The following is a 12,370-nucleotide window of genomic DNA, read 5'->3' on the forward strand; positions in this document are numbered from 1 at the left end:
AAAGATCCCTAAGCATTCTGAAATTACCTATACCTCGCTTCATTTGGAATTTAAAGTTGTAAAACCCTCACACCTGTGTTTTTAAACCGAAACTAAGTTGTTTGTGTCTCTAATGTTGGCAGTTTAGTGTTCGTATAGAGAATATTTCTCCTAATATTATATTTTTTATGTTTTTTTTTCTGTATTATCGGCTATCCTTACACTTGGTTAGGTACACATATTACCTGAGAACAACCCCAATTGGAATGTGCAAAGCATGACGACAGTATATGAAGTCAGTCGGAAAGAAAAGTTGGCCGATGCCACGCTTCGTCAGCCACACAATATGCTGCTGCATGAGTCATGCCAACTAATGCAGGAGACCTTTGAAGAAATAATCAAGCCACAACAACCAGTCACTTTCAGAGTACCTCTACATACAAGCATCAAATGTGCTGCTTGCCCCACCTGGTTCAAATGGCTCACGTGGATTAGAGTGATACAACCAAGCCTCGTAACAACAAACACGGATATTATGAATTGTTGGCTATATCAAATTGTTCCTAAATATCTTCAACAAAAACATGCACTGCTTACTTGTTACCAAATTAACGCCGATCGTTCATGAAGATGGCAGATGAGTTCGGCAAGAGAATGGCTATGCTTACACGATATCAGGTATGTTTTGGCCGTTTGAAGAGTAGATCTATGTTGCATGCAACACGTGGGTGCATGAAGTGTCTCGTTCAGAAAGTCAAACCCGAAGGAAATATTTCACTGCGCATGTGTGCTTAACTGAGCGTGCTGATTGTATCCTTAGCCGTGATTTAATTTCTTCATGACACCTTAGCTGCTTCCTGAAAATATGTGGCACACGATGATTCCGAGTAGACAAAGGCAGTCCGTGTGTGTACAAGTGTTTAGTGGTTACATTTTCTACTTTTCTTGATCCCACATTTGTAATTGTTTAGACATGCATCTAAACAGTTGAGCGTCCTTGTGTTTGCGCTGGTCGGATGCACTGCATTTGATCAAAACAAAAACTTCAATTTTGTATATCCAGTATTTCGGTGGAGCACCAGAGACTAAATTACCATGTTGCACGCAGTTCTTGCCTCCGGAACTGCGGGCACTAGTTTTCCGAAGGGGAAGAGGGACGACGGCGCATCGGGGAAACCGAGCGGCGACGCGGAGATGGAGAACGGCGGCGAATAGACGGCCTGAGATCGGAGGAAGCAGTGGTCTCAGAAGGCGAAGTGCGGTGAAAAGGCTGGGGAGGGGCGTAGGCGTAACCGCAAGGGTCGGTATCGGCAGCAGGGGACAAAACTTGGCGGCGGCAGTGACGCATCACATGGCCAGGAATGCCGCAGGCATAACAAATGGGTAGGTTGTCCGCCATGGACGGAAACGTTGCGGTGGTAGCCGGGCAGGACGAAATGGGGTCGACTGCGCTGGGTGTTGGTACGAAACGAAGGTGTCTGGGCGGGGACGCCTGACTGCTTCGGCATAGGTTAGGGGCGCAGCAACGGGAGACTGGGAGGAAACCGGCGGCAGGGCCTTGGAAACTTGCTCCCGGATCACGTGCTGGAGTGTCGGAGTTAGGTTAGATGGACTTGGAACGGTAGGAAGAAGCGAAAGCTGCCGCGCAACCTCCTCACGGACAAACTGCTTGATCTGGAGCAGTAGCGAGCTGTCCTCCGTCGTCATTCTGAGGCTAGTTACTGTGTCTGTCTGTGTCTGGCTGCCGAGTGAAAATGCAGTGTCGGCGGAGCTCGTCGTAGCTTTGGCAGTGGTCGAATATATCGGTAACAGAGGTGACATTCTTGCCCACAAGCATATTGAAAGCGTCGTCTTCGATTCCTTTCAGGACATGTTTAACTTTAGCGGCCTCCGCCATGGACGCATTGACATGCTTGCAGAAATTGACGACATCTTCTATGTAGCTGGTGTATGATTCACCACTCTGCTGTGCGCGAACGCGAAGACGCTGCTCGGCACGAAGTTTGCGTACTGCCAGACGTCCAAAGATGTCGGTGAAGCTGGCTTTAAATTCGGTCCAGGTGGTGAAGTCCGATTCGTGGTTTTGGAACCAAAGGTGGGCAATGCCGGTTAGGTAGAAGATGACGCTGGTGAGTTTCATAGTGTCGTCCCAACGGTTATGAGCGCTCACCCTGTCGTAAGAGGACAACCAATCCTCCACGCCGTGATCGTCCGTGCCGCTGAAGACGGCAGGGTCGCGCTGGCGGAGCGCACCATGGCAAGCAACGGGTGCCGGCGAGGAGCTGGCTGGCTGGTGGGCGTTGGCAGGCATGGGGGTAGTGATGGTACGGTTACGTAGCTCCAGGACGGAATCCCGCACCTCCACCAAGATGTAGCGGCCTTTATTGGCAAGAGATGACTGGTTGTTAAGGCCGGTTAGAGCGGGCAAGGGCAGGTCCGGTCCCAGAACAGTTGATGTTTTTGCCGCGCGTCGGTTCTGCTGCTTCAGCTGCTGATCGTCTTCTTCTCGCCTCGCGCTGCGCATCGGTCCTGTTGCTCCGTCTGGTAAGCGTCTTCCTCTTTACACACTGAACAATTTTCTACTCGTCACGCAGGCGGGGAAGGGATGACTGTTGTATTCGCGGACGAGCAGCCACATACCAGCACTGCCAGCACCCCTTGGCTGGCAGCAGCGTGCGGTGGCGGCACAGGCTGAGCAGGACGTCCCGGGGGAAGTGCCCGATGTAGTACCCGAGGAGGAAGTTTGTGAACTGTGGCCCGTGAGGAGGAGACGGCTCCTAATCTCACACTACAAGGCCAAGAAGGAACTGCTTGGGAAAAAAGGTGGCTTCCGGTAAGCTTTATTTCTTGTAAGCAAACAGTGGTGTTGAGGTTCGATCAGGCGAGAAACTGTGTCGAGAAAGACAATTTTTCGTGTGGCATGCCAGTTCTTACTGGAGGCCATCAAATCAGTGCAGGAGCCCCCCCTCAGTGGTCCTTGTACACATATGTCAGACATTTTGAGAACCCTTGACACAGAGCAATTATTTTTTTTATGAAAATTGATCGCATTTTTTATGATCCCTATCTGTGTAGGACAAAGAGGGCAATGTGGCCAGCCATTGCCGAGGCACTGAACAAGGAATTCAGTTGCAGTTTAAGCCCTCCACAAGCAGAGAACAAGTGGAAGAGCCTTGAAAGGGCCCACAAAAGAACACAAGCAAAAAATAACTCGTCTGGCCATTCAAGAGTTTCTTGCGACCATGAAGAGCGAGCATTTTTTTGTATATACCGTATTTACTCGCACTCTGGTGTAATTCCAGCTCACAATCTATATAGATATCGCTTAAGCCATGTATATAAACAAGAAATCCACAGGAATATCAACAATATACGTAACCTATCCCAATTACAGGACAGAACTCCAAGTTACCTTACAAGACACTTCGAGGATTGGTCAGTACCAATGTCACGTTCAAGTTACGGGAAACAGTGCCTTAAGTACACAATACCAACGCTTTTGAATTATTGTAATTCTGTCCGTTTTGACCTTTTCACGGCAACCTACAAGGACCTCCGGCAGATGTATTTGGTTTCTGTGTAATGTTATCTAGCCTTGCTGTTGTTTTCGTTTGGATTTGTAGAAGTGAGTTCCGCTGTTGTTTTCTGTTCTTTTTGTTGTTTTCTGTTGTTTTCGTTTACGAGTACTAAGTCTGTATCATATTAAAAATGTATGTATATGTTTGCATATCAAGAATATGTTATGTGATGCCGCCACTCTGCCAAAATAAGGGATTGTGGACCCGTCAAGCTGTCCAAGGACAGCTTTTTTTCCACAACCCCCCCATCTGTATTTGATGATGGCAAATAAAGATTTCATTTCATTTCATTTCATAATAGGCGCAACCCTAGTTTGGGCACGAAAAATCAGATTTTTTTTATTTCCGCGCATAATAGGAGCACCCCGAACTTGGCACTGTGATCAGTACTGTATTTACACGATTGGAAGCCGACGCCTCGCTGCCCCCTGCCCCCAATCTTTATTTTAAAGTTTTTGCTGAACTGACTACTAGTCCTCACTACTGCTGCTGCAGTCGCAGCTGCTGCGGACCCACAGCACGTACAACGACATCGCATAGAACATCCACACACAGTTTTCAGGGATGCTCACTTTAAACGTCTGTTTGGAAAGCTTCATCTCCAGCCGGAAACGTTCCCGACTTAGGCCCACGAAAACCACGGCACGCTTGCCGTGTTCGAGAGCCGTGTAGCTGTTAAGGTACATGCCCGTCGAGCTAAAACAGCAATGCTCGGCAGCAAAGCCACTAACCACGATGAACTAACGCGCTATCGCAGATACCGGCACTTCACAGCAACAAAAAAAACTGGAGCTGGAGATGCTGATGGCGATATGGATAGCGAAAGCTCGCGGCGGAGGAAAACATTGATGATGATGATGAGCTTGGCCTCGGGGGCTAGCTGTGGGCGGCGTCTGGAAGCTGCTGTGCACGTGTGTGGCCTCCGCGATCAAGCGCACGTTGCGCGCAGCCGGAGCTGATCGCGGAGGCCTCAACGCATGTTATTCCGAAGGCTATTCCCGCGTGGGTCGTGGAAAGTTTCGGTGCGGCTCTTACACGGATTTTTTTAAAAAATATTTTCTTCGGGAAAACGGGGTGCGGCCTGTACGAAAGTGCGTTTACGCAGTGCGTTTGTTTTTGCGAGTCGAAAAATTTCCAGAAATTTTACCCCGCGTAATAGGCGGACCCCGAACTTTGAGCCGGATTTTCTGGAAACAAAGTGCGCCTATTATGTGAGTAAATACGGTATGTATTTAAACGATAGCATATTGTACAATGGGTAAAGGAGATTTAATCTGCTTGCAAACATTTCGACGAACAGACTTGAGGCTTGCTTTAAACACTTTGTTCAGTTTATTTTTGAGCTGCATTATCCCATTTACTGATCTCACTACTGTGGATTTACTTTATATGCCATTCATAAAGCTTCCCATTTTTTTTCGGGAGCTAGCTGAGGTGCTCGAACGTGAGCGCCATATTAAGCCCACATTTCTGTTGGCCCCTGGAAAGGTCTTGCAGAGCGAAAATGCAAAGCAAGATTGCTCAAGTTTCATTGCTGAGAAATTTCAGAAAACAATGCTTTCAACACTAAAGCGATTGTTTCAGCACACACGAGGCAGAACCCGCACAAGAGCACCAGGAGGCCCCCACACCACAAGAGGCGCGCCGCAAGAAGGACAATTCTGTGGACGCACTCCGGAGGCCAAAAGGGAGAGGGCCGAACACTTCAACAAAAAGATGGCTTAATTTTGCTGGAGCGTCTTGTTGCAGGAGTTGAAGCAAAGTCAACGCAGGCGGGATAAAGCATTTAAAGTGGCGTGTGTTGCTATCTCGCAAGCCATATGGTCACAGCATGCTTACGATAGCGTAGGTGTTTGCAGTAATGCTCTGACCACATCTGACATGCACTTAACAATAAAGGCACAATCATGATCAATATGACTTGTAACACTTTTGCACTTTTTTCATAGCATCGCTGGCTAACTGCATAGAATTTCAGCAACACTCTGCGTTTAGAACCTACCTCCTTCCACATCATGTAGCTGTTCGTATCAAGCATAGGCACACGGACTAATGCTGAGAGCAGTTGAAAAAGTCGTAAAAGAAAAATTCACTCCAGTGATGTGACAGCATTGTATAAGCTCTGCTGATATCAAAAACAGATGTGTTGTTTAATTACACACTGTTCATCCACACTGCTTGCACACATGCCCACAACAAAAAGTGCTTAATGTGAGCACTCAAAAAGGTTCACAACATCAGCACTGTTTCTGAGCAATATCTTTTCGCAGGCTCTCGCTGAAACCTGCCACATGAGGGTCAATGAAGGTGTCCTCATCACTGCCAACTTCTTCTTGCTGAGGCAGGTGCTGCAGTTCATCAAAGAAGCCTCTCTCTCCATTGCACAGATTGCGCAGCACGCACGCACCCATGATGATCAGGACGCACTGCTTTATGCTGGCAGCATCGACAAGATACAGCCTAAGCCTGAGGCGCTGCCTCAACAATCCAAAAGCATTTTCATTTGCAACTCTTTGCTGCGAGTGCACTTGGTTGTACTTCTTCTTCCACGACGGGAAAGTTTGCTCGTTGTCCCATTATGGCATCATAAGCCACGGCAGCAGAGGGTAAGCTGAATCCCCAAGGAGATAACCACTGCTGCACTTGACCATGGCCTCTTCAAAAAATGTGCTTTCACGCAGAATTCTCGCATCGTGCGCCGAGCCACGGAACCCAATGAAAACGTCCAAAAACTTGTTCCTAACATTGGCAATAGCTTGTAGTACAATGAACAGCCATTTCTTACGATTTTAGTAAGAGTGGGGTGACTCCGTCAGCTTGTTGATTTCAACATGGCAGCCGTCAATACATCCTACGGTGTTTTGAGGTCCTTTGCCGGCGTTCTTTGCCAGGAAGCCGGCTTTGCTGCGCTCCTGCTCCTGTCTGTCTGGCCAGGCAATCACTTCCGCACTCACGCTGTTGAGAAAATCCAACATTCGCTCCACACAACTGTGTACGGTCGACACGGCAAGGTCGAAGTGGTCAGCCAGTGAGTACATGGTGCACTGCCTACCCAAGGAGCACAAAACCACCAAGCAGGTCTTTTCAGCACTGACTCTTGGACGCCCTCTTGTCGCGTTCGGGAAAAATGGTGACGACATGTACTCCACGCCAAGTCTATCAAACGTCTCGCACGATAGGCGGAAAAGCCTCTTGAATTCAAAATCCAAGTACCGACTCAGGACTTCTTCACAGTATGTACATGGGAATTCTGTTGCGTCGCAACCTAGTTAGTTTCAGTGCTAGAATTATCACAACATCATCGAACTCTTCACCTTCACTGTCGGAGTCCATCATTTCGACGACTGTTCGAACGATGGCTGCAGTTGAAGCAGCGCAATCCACAGCTCTCTGCACCAGATTAGCCAGCACCACAGACAGACACCACAGGCAGGCAGGGAACAACAAGCAAAATGGCGAGGCAAAGAGAGGCGACGCGCCGGACTAGCAGAAGGCCTGCACTTTGGCATTCGTTTTAGTCTGGCGCTAGTGTCGCCTGCACAGGTGAACTAGCGCTGCCTGAGTGCAGCACTTTTTCTGCACTGCCTGGAACTAGTTCACGCAGTGCAAGGTAAATCGAACAGACCTATAGAATGCGATGTGCCATAAAACGGCACACATTGCTCGCTCAAGCAATTTGGCACATCCACCCGCCCGACTTGCCTGCTCTCAAGATCGACTACAGCACCCTGAGGGACCATGCCCATTTCTTCTTCCCAACATCATTACTCTGACCCACTCTGCTATGTCCAGTGGTAGATACCAGTCAAAATTGCTGATTGGGCGAGTGGGTGGGACATGACTCGAAATGACCAGCGCGGAAACAGACAGAGACAAGAGGAGGAACACTGACAACAGGACGGGCGCTGACTAACAACTGTTTATGTTCGAGGAAAACCCAGCACAGTGTACATGCCCAAAACCACGTGACAGTCAGGGGGCCACAGATTGCAACCTAAAGCACAGTCATCACAGGGCGGCCGACACAAGCATGAACCGGAAAAAGTGAAATATGAATTTTTTTCAAGAAAGAGAAATTTTTTCATGTTTCGCTTTTTCCCGGTTCATGCTTGTGTCGGCCGCCTTGGGATGACTGTGCTTTAGGTTGCAATCTGCGGCCCCCTGACTGTCACGTGGTTTTGGGCATGTACACTGTGCTGGGTTTTCCTCGAACATAAACAGTTGTTAGTCAGCGCCCGTCCTGTTGTCAGTGTTCCTCCTCTTGTCTCTGTCTGTTTCCGCGCTGGTCATTTCGAACCATGTAGACACCAGGTAGGCTAGGGGAGGCAATGCCTGCACACACACGCTTCCAACCACTGCGTGCACAAGTCTGCTCACCCTGAGTGCGTGGCTGGCATCGTCGCTGTCCCCTTCCTGGGTGCACAGGATCAGCAGCAGGGTCTCGATAGCACTCGACACCTCGGGCATCAGGTCCAGCACATCCTCTGCGGCCACCCAGAGAAGAACCCTGGGGCGATTACTGAAGCCTTTTCTCTTAAGTGAAATATTTCCTCAACAGAAAAAGTTCAAGCCACACTACTACACTGTCAGTGTCAAGCGGTGCTTTGGTTATTCCAGACGTCTGAGAAAACTGGAAACGCGGCGATGCAGCAGGCGGATTTTGACACATCGAAGGGCAGCACTCACAGGCAGCTGCAACGTCCTCCGTTCCATCTACACAACTGTCGTCGTCAGAGTCCACAGATGAGAACACGTCACTTAATTTCTGCTTCTGTGCAAAACCCTACAGGGCTGTCGTCTGAAGAGAAGTCGTCAAAATAGTTTCTTTTGCACACACTTTCATTCCCGTGAGGCAGAGAGGGAGCCGTGGGTCACGCGTGGATGTCGGAGGCAGGAATATAACGAAAGATGACAGACAGACGGCCCAGCATGGATAAGTGTGGCCCTCTAGTGTCAGAAATCACAACTGGATGCAATTGTACAAGCATAGTCGTCATCTATTTGCGCTGAGAAATATTTGTTCACGACGACTGCAGCCATTATACCGTATTTACTCGCATAATGATCGCACTTTTTTTTTTTTAATTGACGCAAATTTAGGAGTGTGATCATTACGCTGGGTAAATTTTTTACAAAAACTTTTTGAGCATCGAAAACGCAAACAAGTCGCTGAGAGACAACCCTTATCACACGGGCGCGCTACCCGCGCTTATTGCGAACCAATCTCGGCTTACGTCGTTACATACGGTGAAAAGCGCAAGGGCTGGCCCACTTCAAGAACGTACTTTCTTCGCACTAAATCACGCTCCAAGAGCAACGCATCAAAATATGCTGTGTGTATAGTGCTGCGCGACGGCGCTTTTATGTGGCCTTTGATCTCGTCCGATAGCGCGGCAACAGCGTATAACAGCAACGTCCCGCGGTGCTCAAGCTGCGCATTTTACCGCCGTTATGCCGAAAAATGTCCGGTCCCTGCCGCATCGTTGATGTACTTAGGTGACACATTCGCAACGCTCGGAGCACTGGATTCCGCGCGCTTACCGCAATGGTGCCGGCCGCAAGCGCGGCGAACAACGGCGCTCTACTCCCTAGTCGTCGCTAGGCATCAATTGTTTCTTATCGAAGCCACAGTGGACGGCGCTTTTGAATTGACCAACGCTATAATGAATGGCCTACTTGTGGCGCTGCCTTACTCACAACCTAATTGTTTCATATTAAAAGAAATATATACGATCGATTTCAGCGACGCCTTCGCAGTGGAGCTGGCATGCATGCAGATCGGGTCACTCACGCTGCAACGGCGGCAGCTGCTACGCGGCTGCGAACGTAAAACTAGCTTGTATCGCAGTTATTACTCCTACCAGCAACTCGGTACAGGCCCGCGATCCTCAAGAAGGATTCATTTTTGACGTTCCCGTATCCCAGGGCTTATTATTTACGAGAGCAATAAAGTTTAGCCGGATCACCGCGTCACTTCGTTGCACCGCAACCCAGAACGGTGGCGAGACTTGCGACAATGGCGAACCGTAATTCGAGATAACCACAGTAAAGTTTGGTATCCGCCGTTAAGCATAACCGCATTTAGACTGCCCGTGTGACCGCAGGTGAACCAACAGGCGGCTGCCGCTGCAATGCTGACATAGCAAGATGGTCATCTGCACGTGCCATCTGTCAGACAGATAAGCAAGTACGATCATCGTCGGCTAGACTCGACATCGTCGACAAATTGCCGCGGCAAGTTCGGGGTGCGATCATTACGCGGGGAATAAAAAAAACTGAACTTTGCCAACAAAATTCGGGGGTGCGATCATTACGTGAGGGCGATCATTATGCGAGTAAATACGGTAGGTTACATCAGTACAAACTCTCATGATGGCTATACTCGTCAGTGGGAGAGAAAGGGTTAAAGAAGAAAAAAGCATTTAGGCCGCCTGCTACGGCGCGTACGATATCTAATATTCTTCTTGTGATTTTTCCCATCAAAACTCTGCTAGGAACCAGTTCCATTGCCCTTACACGGTATGTATGCGTCATCAACTTCTAGAACGTTTGGTTGATTTAGGTTTGGTTTATGGGGGTCTAACGTCCCAAAGCAACTCGGGCTATGAGGAACGCCGTAGTGAAGGACTCCGGAAATTTCGACCACCTGGGGTTCTTTAACGGCACTGACATCGCACAGCACACGGGCCTCTAGAATTTCGCCTCCATCGAAATTCAGCAGCCGTGGCCGGGATCGAACCCGCGTCTTTCGGGTCAGCAGCCAAGCGCCGTAACCACTGAGCCACCACGGCGGCCGTTGAATGTTTGAGCACCTTCCTAGAGGCCCATGTGCTGTGCGATGTCAGTGCATGTTAAAGAACCCCAGGTGGTAGAAATTTCCGGAGCCCTTCACTACGGCGTCCCTCATAGCCTGAGTCGCTTTGGGACGTTAGACCCCCATAAACCATAAACCAAACCATTTGGACTATCATATGGAATTGTACTAACCAAAGCCATTAATCCACCTTGTGGGGTTTTATTGGGGAGATAAATACTTTCTCCCCACTTAAGCACAGCTGACACAGTTCAAAACCGCTGGACCCCACCCCGTGGTCGCGTACGCTACCGAGCGCACGCCGACCACGGCGGGCCTTGCTCTGAGGGAGCAGAGGAACGACACACTGGCTGACACAAACAAGGCACTTATTGCTACAACAACAACGCCAGCCAGCAAAAAAATACACTGAGGAATCGAGAACGTCTGACTCACCAGCACGGTTATGAGTGAACGTTCGCCCACACTAGGGCAAAGAGGAAACTCCAGGGCCGGACGGGACGAGCTGACGGGAACATGTTTCCACACGAGGTCGCCCACCGGCGAAGAGTGGAGCCTTGCGCGTGAACGCGAGCAGCAAACACGCTATCCGTGGCGCTGGTGTCGCTGCGACGCAAGCGCCCTTCCCTGTTAGTTAAACACAACTAAGGGGGTGCAATGCGGGGAAGCTAACCACAGGGAACGAGCTGAGGGTGCAGTGCAGGAAAGCGAACCACAGGGGATGAGAGCGTCCCCACATCCCGCCAACCTTAAATAGCCCCACACGCCTGCAAGTACATGCTACGGAGGAGTCTCCCTTGGGGACGCACTCGTTCCCTGTGGTTCGCTTTCCCGCACTGCACCCTCAACTCGTTCCCTGTGGTTAGCTTCCCCGCAATGCACCCCCTTAGTTGTGTTACTTTAACTAACAGGGGAGGGCGCTCGCGTCGCAGCGACACGAGTGCCACGGATGGCGTGTTTGCTGCTCGCGCGCAGGGGGAGACGGCTCTCTTTTGCTCGGGACCGTGGAAGCACGTGGACGTTCACGAGCAAGGCTCCGCTCTTCGCCGGCGGGCACTCCACGCGTTGGCCGACTCCACCCACCGTACGCGGAGAATTAAAAAAAAAAAACGGGAGCCAGACATTAATCCGATACAATTAGCGAAATTGGCCACACAGGGCAATAAGTCGAAGTTTCTAAGAATGCTAAGAAGGTGTAGATTGAGTTCCCGTGGCAGAAAGATGAGTCCAGATTCCTCTTCACTGCACCTTTAAATGCGACACTCACCGCGGGCAGCGTGGATGGCCAGGTGGGTGAGCAGGCGGATGGAGGCCGAGGCCAGCCGCACCTGGTGGTGGAAGATGCCCTCGCGGCACAGCTGCAGCACGGGTCCTTCCTGGGGCAGCAGGTCGAACTTGTCCACGGCCACCGACTGGGCCAGCAGCACCAGCACGGACAGGGCCCCGCACTTGAGGTTCAGGTAGGGGGTGCTGAGCGCGTACTGCACCAGGGCGTGCACGCTCCCCGTGTCCCACAGGTGGGGCTGCTCCCGGGCCAGCAGGCAGAGGTCGTCCAGGGCCTGGGCCTTCACCCCCTCCCGGGGGTCGTCCCGCAGGTACTCCACCAGGGTGCCAATCTGGGGGGGGGGGGGGGGGGGAGGCACACACTCGCTGTTATTTAACAAAGAGGCATCTCATGCTGCATTTCATTTTATGACACACTGGAAGTGACACATTCACCAGCTTTATTCCCCCCGGTGAATCAAGCTCAAGTTGTTCACAGCAACTGCACACAAGGAGGCACCATCCACACTCTCTCATTGGCCACACAGTCATTTAAGGGGGAAGAGAGCCTTAGAAATAAATTTTTACTCATGAAGTCACAAGCATGAAATCTTCAGGGGACATGCATTTTCGCGTGCTCATTCCAAATATGTCATTTAATCTTATGTGCCACAAGTCCTTGTGGACTTATGCTATAAGTTAAGTAACTTTTGCCCAGAGAGTGAAAGAAATTCTA

General features: G+C 50.2%; 1 protein-coding gene across 3 annotated transcripts in view; it reads right to left on the reverse strand.

Moving 5' to 3' along the window:
- Positions 1-12,370, reverse strand: part of defl (Integrator complex subunit 7) — a 68,167-nt gene that overhangs the window by 44,165 nt on the left and 11,632 nt on the right. For all 3 annotated transcript variants that reach the window (XM_089586222.1, XM_089586221.1, XM_089586220.1), the window contains exons 5-6: positions 11,639-11,987; positions 7,935-8,041 (exon numbers count right to left, since the gene is read on the reverse strand). In XM_089586222.1, the coding sequence (XP_089442348.1) occupies positions 7,935-8,041; positions 11,639-11,987 (456 nt within the window). The remainder of the gene's footprint in view (positions 1-7,934; positions 8,042-11,638; positions 11,988-12,370) is intronic.

Source organism: Amblyomma mixtum, chromosome 4 (assembly GCF_055824585.1).
Source record: "Amblyomma mixtum isolate Tamu chromosome 4, ASM5582458v1, whole genome shotgun sequence".
NCBI classification, from domain to species: Eukaryota; Metazoa; Arthropoda; class Arachnida; order Ixodida; family Ixodidae; genus Amblyomma; species Amblyomma mixtum.